Source organism: Podarcis raffonei, chromosome W, assembly GCF_027172205.1.
Source record: "Podarcis raffonei isolate rPodRaf1 chromosome W, rPodRaf1.pri, whole genome shotgun sequence".
In the NCBI taxonomy this organism is placed as follows: Eukaryota; Metazoa; Chordata; class Lepidosauria; order Squamata; family Lacertidae; genus Podarcis; species Podarcis raffonei.
The window spans coordinates 29,757,267-29,773,679 of NC_070620.1; the positions used below are offsets into that span (position 1 = coordinate 29,757,267).

At 45.5% G+C, this 16,413-nt stretch overlaps 1 protein-coding gene across 1 annotated transcript in view; it reads right to left on the reverse strand.

The window, feature by feature from the left end:
- LOC128406010 (probable helicase senataxin) overlaps positions 1-16,413 on the reverse strand; it is a 183,090-nt gene that overhangs the window by 36,083 nt on the left and 130,594 nt on the right. Inside the window, 1 exon segment of the mRNA XM_053373059.1 lies at positions 16,125-16,312. Within this exon segment, the coding sequence (XP_053229034.1) occupies positions 16,125-16,312 (188 nt within the window).

A 16,413-nucleotide genomic window follows, 5' to 3' on the forward strand; every position in this document is an offset into this window, starting at 1 on the left:
TTCTGCATGCCGGCATAAGTCTTTGAAGTCCGGCTGGTCTAATTGGCCTGGGAGCCGAGCCAGAGGCATCGTGATTTATGAGCTGCCGAGATAAGCCGTCTTTGAAGGCATAAAGACGCACGGCTCAAGCAAAAAGCTGGAATGGAGGATTTCCATGCTTCGGAGGCCACTGAGTGCCCTAAGTTAAATCGGCACAATTATCAGACCTGGGCAAAATGGTGTGAGAGTTTGCTGCATCAGTTTGGAGTCTGGCATACTGCGTCTGAAGCCACTCCAGTTCCTCGGACAGAGAAATGGGAGGGCCAGAATTCGAAGGCCATTGACGTAATAGTCTTATCCGTCTCTCTGGAGGAAATAAAAACGCTTGCTGGAAATCTCACGGCACGTGACATGTGGGATGCTTTGAAAAAAGCCCACCTGCCAATAATCCCAGCCCAGGGTTTGAATGCATCGGAGGTCCTGGCTGTTTCCCAGAATGCTAGTGAATGCAGGGATGCTGAGGGCACCGGTTGCAAACTGCAGGGGGAGCAGACTGTCACGTCATCCCAGGCAGCATTCCAGCCTCCAGGGGGAGCCAAGGAGTCGGCAGCTGAGAGCTCTGTTTCTCGTGAGAACCAAGGTCAGAGCCTTTGCAGAGGCCGGAAGGCCAGATATAAACAAAGGAAAAAGCCTGCAGATGGCCCGAAGCAGAAGGGGAGTGGAAAGCCAGGGAAAAACAAGGCTATGTTTGCTGGCACAGCTCCACCAAAGGCTAAAGGCACGTCTGATGGCCAGGAGCAGGGGGGCAAGCTGCAAAAGCCCACGCTGGTGGAAAACAAGGTTATGTTTGCCAGCACACTTGTTCTAAAAGCTAAGGCCAGGTTTGTTATTGACTCTGGGGCGAGTCGCCATCTTTCGAAGGACCGCCATCTGTTTATCTCCTTCACACCTCAAGATGGAGAGATCCACCTGGCTGATGGAAGGACTTTGCAAATAGCAGGAGTTGGGACTGTGAAACTTGCAAGTCTGCACACTACCATCAGAAATGTACTTTTTGTTCCAGGAGCTGCGGACAATTTGATTAGTGTCTGACTGGGCGTGGTTTTGAGGTTTCCTTCAAGAGGACTGTCTGTGTCATCAGAAAAGGCAAAGAGGACATGTGGCATGCAAAGTTGATGGATGGTTTGTTCTGTCTAACTTATGATGACAATGCTGTTATATCTGATGTTGATTCTTGTTGTGTTGCACAAACTAACAAGGTTCTTCATGCAGGATGCATTCATGATGCACATAGAAGATTTGCTCACTTATCTTGGCAAGCGCTAGCCAAGATGCCTGGCTTGGTTAAAAGTTTGAACATCAAACCCTGTAAATTTCACATGAAATGTGTATCTTGTGCAGAGAACAAGGTGAAGGTTGCTCCAAAAGGCAAGGAGTCTAGCAGGCAGGCTTCCAAACCCTACCAGCTAGTGCACGCAGACCTGGTTGGGCCTCTTGCGCCCTCTTTGGGAGGAGCAAGGTACTTCATGGTTCTAATTGATTCTTTTTCCAGGTACATTCATGTGTTTATGCTCGAGCAGAAATCACAAGCATTTCCTAGGTTCAAGGCATTCTGTGCTTGGTTGGAGAATGCTCATGGTAAACGTATCGGCTGTCTGTTTACTGATCGAGGCGGGGAATTCACTTCTCAGCAGTTTGAAGCTTTCCTGACTGAGAAGGGAATCCAGCATGACTTGTCAACGCCTAGATCGCCATGGATGAATGGGCTTGCTGAGAGAGCAAATCAAACGTTGCTGCAAGGAATAAAAACCTTGTTGCATGATGCAAACCTCCCTGAGAAGTTCTGGGGGGAGGCTCTCTCGAATTTTGTTTACACTTTTAACCGCAGACTGTCATCACCTATTGGCTGCACTCCCTACGAGAAGATGTTTGGTAACAAACCAAATGTCAAGCACTTGAGAATCTTTGGTTCTGACATGTGGGTGCACACCCCACAAAGCAACAAGCTTGGGAAGCGTGGGGCACATGGTTTGTTCATGGGGTACGAAAAAGGTGCATACAGGGTATGGATGACTAACTCTAAATCCATAAAGTTCACAAGGAGTGTTGAGTACAATCCTAAGTGGGGGGGAAATGTGGGAATTTTCCAGAGTTACCCAGAGGAGGATGAAGGTGATGTGAAGAAAGCAGATCATGCTGAGAAAGCTGAGGAAACTGAGGATGATGATGATGATGATGATCAGAGTTCGGATTCCAGTTCAGTGGGCGGCGCTGCTGCTGCTGTCAGTGACAGTGATGACACAGCAGACTACAAGAGCGCAAAGGCCTCAGTCAGACCATCTGATGAGTCTGACAATGAACTGGAAGAACCACTGTTCACCATTGGTCACTTTTCTCCAAAGAAGGAGGAGATGAGTCCAGAAGACTTGCGTCTGGTTCGCAGGTCTGAAAGGGCGACCAAAGGCAAACCTCCGAAGAGATTTGCTGATGAGTTTGCTAAGACGGCAACTGCTGTTCTTAGCAGCTCAGAGAAGGTGTGGGAACCTTCAAGCTTCAAAGAGGTTCAGGAGTTAACCTCTAAAGATGCTGAGCCTTGGCTTAATGCCATGAAGGCTGAAGTTGATTCCTTGAACAGGAACCAAACTTGGGAGCTGATACCGGTAGTCCCAGGGATGAGACTGGTTGGCAGCAAATGGGTCTTCAAGGCCAAGACAGACCAGAATGGCAAGGTTGTCAGACACAAAGCCAGATTGGTTGCCAGAGGTTTTTCACAGGTACCAGGGCAGGATTACCACGAGACCTACTCACCCACGGTCAAATATGAGAGCGTTCGGCTGATGCTCAAGATCGCTGCGGAGGAGAAACTGCATGTTTCCCATCATGACATTAATACAGCTTTTTTGTACGGGATTTTGAACGAGGAGCTGTTTATGCTTCCACCTGACGGGATGCAGATACAGAAGGGAATGGTCTGTAAACTGCGGAAATCCTTATATGGTCTCAAGCAGAGTGCCAGGTGTTGGAACACAAAACTCACTGAGACGTTGCTTTCTCTAGGTTTTCACCAGGGCAAAGCTGATCCGTGTGTGTTTGTCAAGGAGGAGGGGCAAAACAAACTGTATTGTTTATGTTTTGTTGATGATCTTCTGATGTTTTGGAAGAATCAGGCTTTTTACCAAAGCACCCTAGCTCAGCTGAAGGAGCACTTTGACATGAAGGATCTTGGTGAGGTATCCAACTATCTTTCTCTGCAGGTGGAGAGGGACCAAGCAGGTAATTTTCTGGTACATCAAACACAGAAAATTGCTGATGTATTAACCAGGTTGAATTTGGTTGATGCAAACCCAGCAGACACACCGACGGTGACAGGTTACCAGGTAGATAGTACTGCTGAAGCGTTTTCTGACACAACACTGTACAGATGCATTCTAGGCAAGTTGAATTTCATTGCTAGATGTTCAAGACCTGACATTGCTGTAAGCACTAACCTGCTTAGCAGACATGCTAACAATCCTACTGTTCAGGATTGGAAAGCTCTGAAGCACATAGCCCGGTATTTGAAAGGGACTATGCACTACAGACTGAGGTTCACCAGTCAGAAGACTGGAGGTCTTGAAATCTTTGCAGATGCTAGTTTTGGAAGTGACACCACGGATGGTACAAGCACTTCTGGAGTATGCTACATGTACAACCACTGCCTGTTTGACTGGTTGTGCAAAAAGCAGACGACAGTTTGTTGAATGGTTTATTTAAATGTAAAGGTTCATCATTGTTCCACCCAATGTGTATGTCTTTAAGGGGCCAGAGCAAGGGCCAGAGTAAGATAACGAGACCCAGCTTTACAGCTGTGAAATGTAGCAGGTGCTGCTGAGTTGTATTTGATTAAGGTGTGTCAGCATTTGGGTGTAGTATATAAGGAGCAGCACCTAGCTCTCCCATTACCCTGGGGGATGGGTTGGTGGTTGGGTCTGGTTTGGTTGTTAATGTACTTAGAGTAAAAGGAGTTTTTGTTTTTCTTATTAAAACCTAGTTTAAGTTATTTTTGAGTCCTTTATTTTTTTAATGCATGGTCTCCCCAGCAAGCTCTCTGCGCTACTAAACTGCAAACAGCCAACATCTTTGGTTATGGGCCCAGCTGCTGAGTGGATGACTGCATATTTTTGGACTCTGAGAAAGGTTTGAAAACTCCTTCTCCTGTTAGCGTAGTTCTGTGGGTCTGGAAGAGTTCCAGAATGGTTGACCGGGTTCCTGAAGCTGAGAAGGCTCTGGTCTTCCCACAGCTAACAGATGAGAACTATAGTTTATGGTCTTTTCGGGTGGAGGCGCTTTTGACCTCTAGAGAAGTATGGACCTATGTAACTGATGACCCTCCTGACCCTGTGACTAATGCTTGGTCGAAAGGAGATGCAAAAGCCAGGGCGATAATTAATTTGGCAGTCAGCGACCAGCAAGTAGTCTATATAAGAAATAAGAAAACTGCCAAAGAAATGTGGGACAGTCTTGCAGCAGTGCATGTTAGAAAAGAGTCAGCATCTGCATTGACGTTTTTCAAGCAGTTGTACCAGAGGAAGTTGCAGCCTGGTGGTGATTTGGCAGCACACTTGAGACGTCTGGAGGCAATACGCTGCGAATTAATTCGAAGGGACATGGAGATACCTGATATTCAGTATGTTTTTATCATTCTATGTTCCCTTAATGAGGACTTTGATGGTATAGCTAGCCAGATATCTGCTGTTCCACCAGCACAATTAACTGTGGAAGGGGTGACGGCAAGATTAATGGGCGAGTTGGACAGAAGGGAGGCTTGTGCCATAAGCACTCCTATTTCCAGAAGTAATGAGGCACGCCATATGCAAACCTGTGGTGATACAACTGCATTTAAAGCTGCAAAGCGTTGTTGGTTCTGCAATAAGCAAGGACATTTTGCAAAGGACTGCAAATCCAAAAGAAAGCAAAGTACTCCCAAGCCTGTTTCTGTTCGTCAGTCACGGTTGTCAGCCCAGCAGCCGACATCGTATAGTAGAGACAGAAACGAGCCGCGAGTTTTCCATGCTAGGACAACAGATCGTAAAAGACTTAAACGTGCCAAGTGGAAGTCTTTTGTTGTGGACTCAGGAGCATCTCAGCATATTTGCAATGATCGAAGCTTGTTTATTTCTTTCGAAGAGGAAATTGGTAATGTACATTTAGCCAATTCACAAGTCTTGCAGTCGCTTGGCAGGGGTACCGTTAAACTTGACTCTTTAAACATTACAATAGCGAACTGCATTTACTGCCCGTCAGTGGACAATTTATTGTCAGTAAGGTGCTTTGCTCGTCAAGGCATAACTGTGCGTTTCTTAAAGTCAATGTGTGAGTTTTTTTGATGGGAACAAACGTCTATTATATGCCCGGGAATCTGATGGTTTATATAGACTGTATTTTCGCACCTACTCCCAATCGCCTATAAATTGCAGAGCAGCACAGTCAAGCCAGGGGTTGAGGAATGTAAGGCCACATTCCGGGTGTGTCCATGAGGCGCACAGAATTCTAGGACACCTGAATTTTGCTGATGTAATTAAGACAAAGAATATTGTTAATGGCCTCAACTTAAAACCATGTAAATTCTTTATGCAATGTCTATCTTGTTGCAAGAATAAGATTAAGGTTGCACGCAAGGGTAGGTGCTCAGATAGGAAAGTAACTGAGCCATTTGAGCGTGTACATTGTGATTTAGTTGGGCCACTCCCACCATCATTAGGAGGTTCTAAGTACTGGCTTACTCTGATAGACCAGTATAGTAGATATTGTTGGACTTATGCAATAGCTGAGAAGTCCCAAGCATTTGAGAAGTACAAAGTTTTTTGCAACTGGGTAAAAATGCACTTTAACAAATCAATTAAGAACCTGTTTTCTGACCGGGGTGGGGAATTTGTTTCTGAGGATTTTGAGAAATTCCTGGAAGCGCAGGGGACTACTCATGAGTTATCTTGCCCCCGAAGTCCCTGGCAAAATGGGCTTGTTGAAGTTGTGCAGCGTGACCTACAGGCAGGGGTTAAAACGTATCTGCACGATGCTAATCTGCCCAAAGACTTTTGGGCTGAAGCGCTTAATGCGTTTTGTTATGTTAGAAATCGCAGTTATCATTCTGGTTTAGATGTCACCCCCTATGAGAAGCTGTTTAAAAAACGCCCTAATCTGAAATACCTACGCATTTGGGGTTCAGATGTAATTATGCATTATCCCGCTAAGCAGAAATTGGGTGAACGTAGTGTCCAGGGAAAATTAATGGGCTACCAGCAGGGGGCGTACAGAATTTACATACCAGCAACTGGCAAATTTCATATTACCAGAAACATGATACAAACTGTAAATTGGAATGGAGTTGCTGTCTTCCAAGATACTGATGGTATAGATAATACTGAGGAAGAAGAGGAAGAAGCAGCAGCAGCAGCAGGAAATGGTGCTTCTGAATTAATGGAAAAAGACAAAAAGTCTGTTGAATCTGATTTGTTTGATGATTTAAAGTCACAGGCACCCGAGGGGAGGTTAGATTTTCTTGAGTTTTCTGACCGTGAGCTTAGCCTACAGGCATCTCTTCAATCTGACAATGATTTACAACCTGAAACTAGTGGTTCACTTAGTCCCATTAAGTCTGAGGAGTCTGACTCTCCTTCTGGACTAAGACGTTCAGATAGAAAGAGGCAGAAGCCACAACGTTTTGCAGATGAACATTTTAATACTGTGTATGCCAGTAAGGCAGTTTTTGAGCCAAAAAGCTACAATGATGTTCAGAAATTACCTAAGCAACAAGCTGCAAATTGGTATAAAGCTATGAACTCTGAGATAGCTTCTTTAAAAGAGCATAACACTTGGTCTCTTGTACCACAAACCCCAGATATGAGACTTATTGATTCAAAATGGGTTTATAGAGTTAAAATGAATGACAAAAATGAAGTTGTAAGGTACAAAGCAAGACTAGTTGCTAGGGGTTTTCAACAAATTCCAGGCGAAGATTATGATTTGTGTTATTCACCAAGCGTAAAATATGAAACAGTTAAGCTTTTGTTAAAAGATGCATCACAACGTGGACATTCTGTTTATCACCTAGATATAAAAACTGCATATTTGTTTGCAGATTTAAAAGAACAAATTTTTATGCGTGTTCCTGAAGGCATAGACGCTGCTGAAGGTTTGGTATGCAAATTAAATAAATCCCTTTATGGTCTGCACCAAAGTGGAAGGAATTGGCACCAAACTTTAGCAAAAGAATTGCTGGATATTGGTTTTTCACAAGGAAAGGCAGACAATTGTGTATTTATAAAGGAAAGGGCAAACTCTGTGACAAAAATATGTGTGTATGTAGATGATGTGTTAATTTCTACAAAAACTAAACAGGAATATGAACTGGTAGTATCACAGTTACAGAAGAAATTTGATGTGGTGGATTTAGGCATAGCTAAAAATTACTTATCCATGCAAATTGAGAAAGGCAAAAATGGATCTTTTCTGGTTCATCAAACTGCAAAAATTGATGATCTTGTTGAAATGCTATGTTTAGAAAATGCAAATGGCAAGGAAACGCCTATGGTGTGTGGTTTCACCTTTACAGGTGAAGATAAGCCATTTCCTAACAAAACTTTGTATCGTTCTGCTATAGGCAAGCTAAATTTCATTCAAAGAATCTCAAGACCAGATATAACTTATGCTTTTCACTTTCTGGCAAAATTTGTGGAAAAGCCTACTACACAATGTTTCTCTGCTCTTAAGAGAGTGGTAATGTATCTTAAACATACCAAACATTATAGGTTGCAGTTTACAACATGTATTGACAAAGGTTTTGAAATTTTCTGCGATGCATCTCATGCAGTGGAACAAAATAATTGCAGGGGTGTGTCTGGTATGGTGTTTTGTTATAACGGTTGTCCATTTGAATGGAAGTCCCAGACACAAACCATTATTTGTCTCTCCACAACAGAGAGTGAATTATGTGCATGCGTTCAGGCCACTCGTGATGTAGAATGGTATCTGCAAGTATTTGCAGACCTACAGATGCAAGTAACATTACCAGTAAAAGTTTACCTTGATTCCCAGAGCGGACTTGCTATCCTGTGTTCAGAGACCAATACGCAGCGCACTAGAGTCTTAAGGTTACGTTTACAGTTTGTAAAGAAACTAATTGCTGACGAAATGATTGTATTTGAATATGTTCCAGGTGACAATCAAATTGCGGACATTTTTACTAAAGCACTTCCAAAGGTTACACATGAAAGACATGTACAAAATATGCTTTATGTTTTTGTTCCACAATGATGAACCGCAGGGGAAATGTTGAATGGTTTATTTAAATGTAAAGGTTCATCATTGTTCCACCCAATGTGTATGTCTTTAAGGGGCCAGAGCAAGGGCCAGAGTAAGATAACGAGACCCAGCTTTACAGCTGTGAAATGTAGCAGGTGCTGCTGAGTTGTATTTGATTAAGGTGTGTCAGCATTTGGGTGTAGTATATAAGGAGCAGCACCTAGCTCTCCCATTACCCTGGGGGATGGGTTGGTGGTTGGGTCTGGTTTGGTTGTTAATGTACTTAGAGTAAAAGGAGTTTTTGTTTTTCTTATTAAAACCTAGTTTAAGTTATTTTTGAGTCCTTTATTTTTTTAATGCATGGTCTCCCCAGCAAGCTCTCTGCGCTACTAAACTGCAAACAGCCAACACAGTTAGCCTAAGTTCCTGTGAAGCAGAACTCAATGCTCTGTCATTTTCACTCATGGATTGTGAATGGTTGATGCAACTGTTTAAGGACATTGGGGTTTCTGTGAAATGTCCTATACAAGTGTATCAAGACAATAGATCTTGTTTGGCTTTGCTGAACTCGGAGAGTTGCAAGCAAAGAACCAAGTACTTGCAGATTAAGCTACATCGTGCAAGAGAGTGTATTCAGAAAGGACTCATTCAGGTGTCCTACATGCCAGGAAATGAAATTCCTGCTGATCTGTTGTCTAAGGTTGTTAACAGAGAACAACTTAAGGTTTACGTACAAAGGTTGCAATTGGGTTGAATCACAGGTACTACAGGTTACACAGAAAGGGGGAGGATGTTAGGATATTTCCGTTCCACCTTAAAAGGGGGCAGGATGTTTGTATAACAGCCTGCGTATTTCCTGTCTCACAGGATGTTTATGTTGTCTGTTCCTTTCGTTTTCTGCTGTTTGCCTGAGCAGTCGGAGCAGACGGTCATGTCTTCTTTTGTTCTGACCTACGCTGAATAAACTGTAAATATGCTGTCCTGCTGTGCAACTTTTGCTGTGTGAACTCTGCTGATAGAGTGTGCACAAGCCTGAGGCTTCGTGTCGCCAAATTGCTGATACTGCGTGACTACGGGAGGTCGATGGATCGTCCGGCGCCGAGCTTCGGGGCTCAGATGGACTTTATCTCCCTGGCAGTATCCCAACATACTGTTCGCTCTTTCTGCTTGCCCGTTGGTGTCCGGGTGTCTCGCCGTCGAGAAGCCCACTTCGACCTGCAGCAAGCTCATGAGCTTCCTCCAGAACCGGGAAGTAAATTGTTTCCCGCGGTCGGAGATAACCCTCGAGGGAGCCCCATGCAACCTGAAGATGTGCTCCACAAACAACCTGGCTGTTTCCTCTGCCGTAACCGCATGTGAGCAAGCTATAAAATGGCACATTTTTGTCAGTAGATCGACCACTACCATGACCGCTGTCTTTCCCCAGGACTTGGGCAAATCGGTCATAAAATCAATGGACACCACCTCCCAGGGTTTTCCCGGCGTGGGTAAGGGTTCCAAGTAATCCTGTGGGGGCAGCCTGCTCCCCCTTTGCCCTTTGGCAGCGGTCGCATCCCCGTACATATTCCCGTACATCCTCCCTCACCCTGGGCCACCAGAACTGCCTGGTGACGAGCATCATGGTTTTGTGCTGTCCAAAGTGCCCAGCTGTGGGGTTGTCGTGGAGTTGTTTGAGTACCTTCCCCCTTAGGGTCTCCCCCGGTACATACAGCGCCCCCTTATAGTACAGCACCCCTTCCTTCTACTCAAACCCTCCTTGGGTTTCTCTTCCGTCTCAGAGTTCCCGGATTTTAGTTTGTGCGAACAGGTCGTTTCTACTAAGCTCGGCCAGTTCTCGCTTCCCCACCAAGGTTCCCCCCCACGCCCATCGGTCCTCGGGGATCACGTGTCGTATCTCCGGCGGCCCCTCTCCTTCCATGTACTCCGGCTTCCGGGAGAGAGCATCTGCCCTTACGTTTTCCTCTCCTGGCACGTATCAGATTTCGAAGGAAAACTTGGAGAACTCCTGTGTCCATCGAATCTGTCTCTGGTTGAGTACTCGTGCGGTCCTCCAGTATTCCAAGTTCTTGTGATCTGTACAAACCTGGATCTTGTGTTGCGCCCCTATTAGTAGATGGCGCCATCGACGAAACGCCGCATAGATCGCAAGCAGTTCGCGGTCATACACAGTATAGTTTTGCTCCGACTTGCTCAGCTTTCTCGAGAAAAAGGCACACGGTTTCCATTCCTGCTTACTCCTCCCGGGCTGCAAAAGGACTGCCCCAATGGCTCTGTCGGACGCGTCGGTCTCTAGCCTCATGGGTTTCTCCAGATCTACGTGCAGGAGCTGCTCTTCCGATGCGAACGCCTTCTTCAGTCTTTCAAAGGATTGCTGGGCCCCCTCTGTCCAGACGAACTTCCTTTTGCTACTGAGACAATCTGTGATGGGCGCTGTCAAGTGGGCGAAGTTCTTGATGAACTTCCTGTAGAAGTTGCTGAACCCTAGGAATCTCTGCACGTCCTTCCGGGTTTTGGGAGCCTTCCACTCCAGCACTGCCTGCACCTTGCTTGGGTCCATCGCTAGGCCTTTGTCTGACAACTTGTACCCCAGAAATTCGACTTCTCTGGCGTGAAACTGACATTTTTCCAGCTTGACCCACAACTGGTGCTTCTGCAGTCGTTTTAGCACTTCCCTGACGTCTCTGACATGTTGCTCCTCATTGTCCGAATAGATTAAGACGTCGTCCAAGAAGGCTACGCAGTTCTTGTACAGCAGAGACCCCAACACGTGGTGCATGAAAGCTTGAAAACAGGTGGAGCCCGACTGTAATCCAAAAGGCATAACTAGGTACTCAAAGGCCCCTAGGGGTGTGAAGATTGTGGTCTTCCATTCATCCCCCTCCCTCATCCTAATCAAATTGTATGCTCCCCTGAGGTCCAGCTTGGTAAAAATTTTCCCCTGCCTCACCCGCATTAAAATGTCGTCAATCCTGGGCATTGGGAAGGTCACGGGTTCCGACACCAAATTGACGGCCCGATAGTCCACAACGAGCCTGGGTTTATTAGTGTCCTTTTTGTCCACAAAGAACACCGGACTGCCTCCCACCGCTTTTGATTCTCTTATGAAGCCTCTTTTCAGGTTCTTGTCAATAAATTCCCGCAACTCCTTCATCTCCCTGTCCGACATGGCATACAGGTTACCCACCGGCAGCTGCGCCCCCGGGAGCAAATTGATTTGGCAGTCAAAGGGCCTATGGGGGGTAGTCTATCCGCCTCCTTCTCGCTGAAGACCTCCTGCAGGTCAGCATATTGTGGTGGCACCTCCCCTTTCCGCTCCACAGCTATCCCAGCCACCCTGGCCACGGTCATCCTTGGGGTTTCCCCCCCTAGACAGTGTTCCAAGCAGTAAGCGGACCCAAAGGTGACTGTCCTCTGATGCCATGCCACCACTGGATCATGTTGTGCTAGCCAGCTCATCCCTAATATTATTGGGGGCCCTGCCAGTGAGGCGACGTGAAAGGCGATGGTCTCCGAGTGCCATGAAACCCTCATTCTCATTGGTGGGGTCTGGTGTGTCACTTCCCCTCCCAGAAGCTCCCTGCCATCAATGGTGGTTACTTGCAAGGGGAAATCCAAGGGCAGCAGGTGGAGCTGGTGCTCTAGTGCAAAGTCCTTGCTGAAGAAATTGCAGGAACTGCCTGAATCCAACAGCCCTTTCACCTTGACTGGGTGCCCATTCGGGAGTTCTAGCACCACTTCTATGGCTATAGCTGCACTGGGGGGGTCTGGTTGGGGCACTTCTACTGGTTGCTGGCCTGGCTGCTGTGCCCGCTGAGTGGCAGCCAAGCGTTCGCGTTTCCCTGTTCCTGCCCCTTTTCCACCTCCTCCTCACCCCCTGCAGCTCCCACCATTCCTTGCCAGGCCTTTCTTTGAGGGCAGACTCTGGCAAAATGTCCTGGCCGCTGGCAGAGGAAACACTTCTTGGTGGTTTTCCAATCCTTTCCCTCCTTCTTGCGACCTTCGCTGGAATTTGAAACTTCCCCCGCGCGCGCCCCATCTATTTCCATTGGCTCCGCCGGCGGGGAAGGCTGCCTTGGTATTTCAGGAATGCGGTAGTCATGGTAACGTTGCTCTCTCCCTTCCCGCTTCTCCTGGGCCCGCGCTTCCTGCCTTACACCAATCGCAAGCACAGCCTTGGTCAGCTGATCCATCGACTGCGGGTGGGGTGCACGGGAAAGCTCATCCTTCACCGTTGGGGACAACCCCTCCTCGAACAACATTTGAATGGGTTCAGAGTCCAGTTCCCACCCGAGCCGGTGAACTAACATGGCAAAGCGTGACCAGTAGTCTCTAACTGACTGGTGCCCCTGTTTACAGTTCATCAGTTCCCGCCGAGTCACACTTTGCTGTACATCACTGGAGTACATTGCATCCATTGCCTGAAAGAATTTCCTCAGGTCCTTCAAGGCGGCATTCTGCGTCGCCATTAAGGGCCTGATCCATTCTCTGGCCCCATCCTGCAGATGTCCGACAATATAGGCAACCCTCTCTCCATCGTCTGCAAAATCATTCTGCTGCAGTTCCAACGCGTACTCTATTTCCGTTCGGAACGCACTATAGTCCTGGGGCTTCCCTCCAAATTTGTGTACCGGTCCCGGTACCTTCCTTGCTACGGGGGTGGGTCTGACCTGTGCATCTTGAGCCCGCCTTTCGTCCAGCCGCGCCGTCAGAAGAGCCACATGCTGTTCCAAATCTCGGTTCCTCTCCACCAGATTTTGCACTCCAGCTGCTCCCTCCGTGGCGCCCGCTTCTCCGGTTTTGCTCATGATGCTGCCTGCCTGCTGCTGTGCACAAGCAACGTCAGGGACTGACGGATTGCTGTAATGAGTATGGGGTTGCTCGTGCGTAAGCTGCCGCCTCTCCAGGCCAAATTGCCTTGTTAAACCTTTCTGTCTGGACAGCCCTTCTCTTCGTGGCTGCCTCAGTCGCTAGCAGAATCCGTCAGTGGGCGTTTCTTAAACCTCTTCCAACATAAAAGTTGTTTGACGCCCAGTCTCCTCCTACTCTCCCTGCGCGGAAGCCGATTCCCCCATCTGCCCCCCTTTATCCCTGGTGATGCGCTGATTTGCTTCCCCCTCTGCTGAGCTGCCTCTCTCCCTGCTGGGCCCTTCTCCAGCATCATTTGAGAGCCTTCCCTCCGCCTCTAGCTCCGATGTCAGTTCCCTGACATCCGGGAAACATGCAAATGAAAGATAAGTAATGGAAAGATTGAATTGTTTTTAACTATTTTTATTTTGTATTTTTCTTTTTTCTTTTTGTAATACTTTGAAAATCTTAATAAATATCTTTTTTAAAAAAAGAAAATGACACTACTGTGGACTTTATATGGTTTAAATTGCTAATACCTGCCTTGGAACTATCTCCCGAGGATACTGAAAGAGCCCACAGAGCCCATCAATTCATCTGCATGTTTCAGCTCCTCCAAGATACATTATTATATGTTTCCATAGATTTATGAAAAAAAGATGAGCTCTGGAGAGCGCTTAAGAATGTGGAAAAGATAACTTTTAAAATTCAGCTAATTATGGTTCTCTGGGACCTATCTCAGGGCACATTGTAAAAAGGAGAGAATTTTACCCAATAACATCTAGATTACAAGAAGTAGGAATCAGATAGGAAATTATTAAAAAATCTTCATTTCAGTAAAAAAAAATATCACCACCTTTAGCAAGTCTCTCACTTGACATTGTTTAAGCATTTGATTGCGCAGAACCAAATTTAATGGAGGCAGTTAAGAAATTTCAACCTGGTCCAAAATTGGTAAAAGCTTTGGAAGGCGAATATGTTCTCAGTTGTTCTCAGTTGTGAAACAAAACAGGGATGTCCTCTGTCACCCCTGTTATTTGTCTTAATTGTAGAACCATTAGCAATCAAATTATGCAGTCCCCTCTCTGGTACGGGAGTGGTTATAAAGAAAAAAGAACAAAATTTAAGCCTCTATGCCAATGATATAATTTTGTGCACCTCTGACTCTATCACAGCACGTAAAATATTATGTACAGAATTGGAGCGATTCTCCAGGGACTCAGGATTGCAAGTTAATTTTCAGAAACCAGAAGTAATGTTTTTTCATACACCATCCCTTAGACAACAGACTTATGGCCACATCTAAAATATGATTGTATCTAAATTACTTTTTTTGTTCCAGACACTGCTAGTTTGGCTACAAATAGCTCATCTGAACAAATGACAGAAAAAATTAATAAGTTTATATTACAATTGGACCAACCAGATATTAGCATACTGCTCTATACCCACAGGTCTCAGAGTGGTTCACTGTATTATACCACTACTGGTTGGTTAATGGTTGAGGCATTCTGAATTTAAGTAGCTATTATGAAACAACCCAACTTAGCCATATGGTGGAATTGATGTCATCCAGTAAGCAAACCCAGTGATCAACACTGGCGGATATAGAAGTTGATGGTGTTCCTACAGAGGTATTAGCATGAATGAAAAATAAGCTTTGCTTGTTGAGTTGGCTTACTAAGCCCTATGTACTCATGTCATTTAGAATATGGAAAAAATGGCCCCAAGTTTTAGCTCCAGGACTGTCACCTATAATTTCGATCCAACATCATCCTTTATATCAAAATAAAAACAGTTTATCTAATGTGAAGCTATGGAAAGAACGCCATTGATGTCACTTGAAAGATTACTATAGGATAGGACAACCTCTTAAAAAGGTAAAAGGTAAAGGACCCCTGACAGTTAAGTCCAGTTGCGAATGACTCTGGGGTTGCAGCGTTCATCTTGCTTTACTAGCCAACAACCTCTTACAATAGCAGAAATACAAGTACGTTTAGAAAATAATCAAATTTCATGGCTGTTAGGATATCAGCCGAGATCATTTCTTACAAATACACAGATTAAAAATGAAGCTACAAGTAAACTAACAGAATATGAAAATATAGTAATAAGAGATAGCATTTCCCTTTTATACAAAACACTTATTGAGAACCAATTTTGCCCCCAACAAAATCTAAAAAGCTGGTGGGAATTAAATTGGGATATAAACACTGAAGAGGTTAAACAGAACAATTTATGGACAAAAGCACCATATAAATTTCTGTCAGCAACTACAGTGGTGCCTCGCAAGACGAAATTAATCCGTTCCGCGAGTCTCTTCGTCTTGCGGTTTTTTCGTCTTGCGAAGCACGGCTATTAGCGGCTTAGCGGCTATTAACGGCTTAGCGGCTATTAGCGGCTTAGCGGCTATTAACAGTTTAGCGGCTTAGCGGCTTTAAGAAAAAGGAAATAAACTCGCAAGAACTCGCAAGACATTTCGTCTTGCGAAGCAAGCCCATAGGGAAATTCATCTTGCGGAACGACTCAAAAAACGGAAAACCCTTTCGTCTAGCGAGATTTTTGTCTTGCGAGGCATTCGTCTTGCGGGGCACCACTGTATTAGGGAACGTTCACTAAAAATTGTACATGGATGGAACTTAACACCATCATTTTTAATATACAGTATATTAAAAAAGAAAGAACAAGAAAGTGGTTAGAATGGAAGAAAAAAATTAAAGTATCAAATTAGGTTGCTGGAAAGAGTCAGGTTTGAGGCCTATGATCATGCACAGAATTTTCATTCAACTAAGTACTCACCAGTAGTGTCAGAGCAAGTACATTCATTCACACAAACACACCAGGTATGATGAGCTAAAGCAGGGCCCTCCAGGTGTTGCTGGAATACAACCCCCACCATCCCTGACCACCAGCCAAAATTCCAGGGTAATATGGAACCTATGTCCACACTTAGGTCACCTTTTCATGAAATGCCTGTTGCCTTGAGGCAAGGTAAAAAAATTAGTAAGATGTCTACACACCGGTCAGTTTTCAGGGCATGGTCGTAGATGTAATTGGAAGGGAAGAGGCAGATCTCTGGGTGCATCCTGTACTGAGTCCTCAAGCACAGGACTGGAAGCCTGTCACTGTGTTTTTCTTGGATTTGCCCATTCAGGTGTCTGCAGAGTCGGCCCATCAGAGACTGCCTGTAGCCGTAATCCTCAGCTTTCTGCCAAAGCAAGGGAGGGGAGGAGGAGTAAAACTTTCAGGGAATGGGTTAAGCACAGGCAGCAACAATTAAAGAACAAGAGATGAGAAGTAGAAGCATGC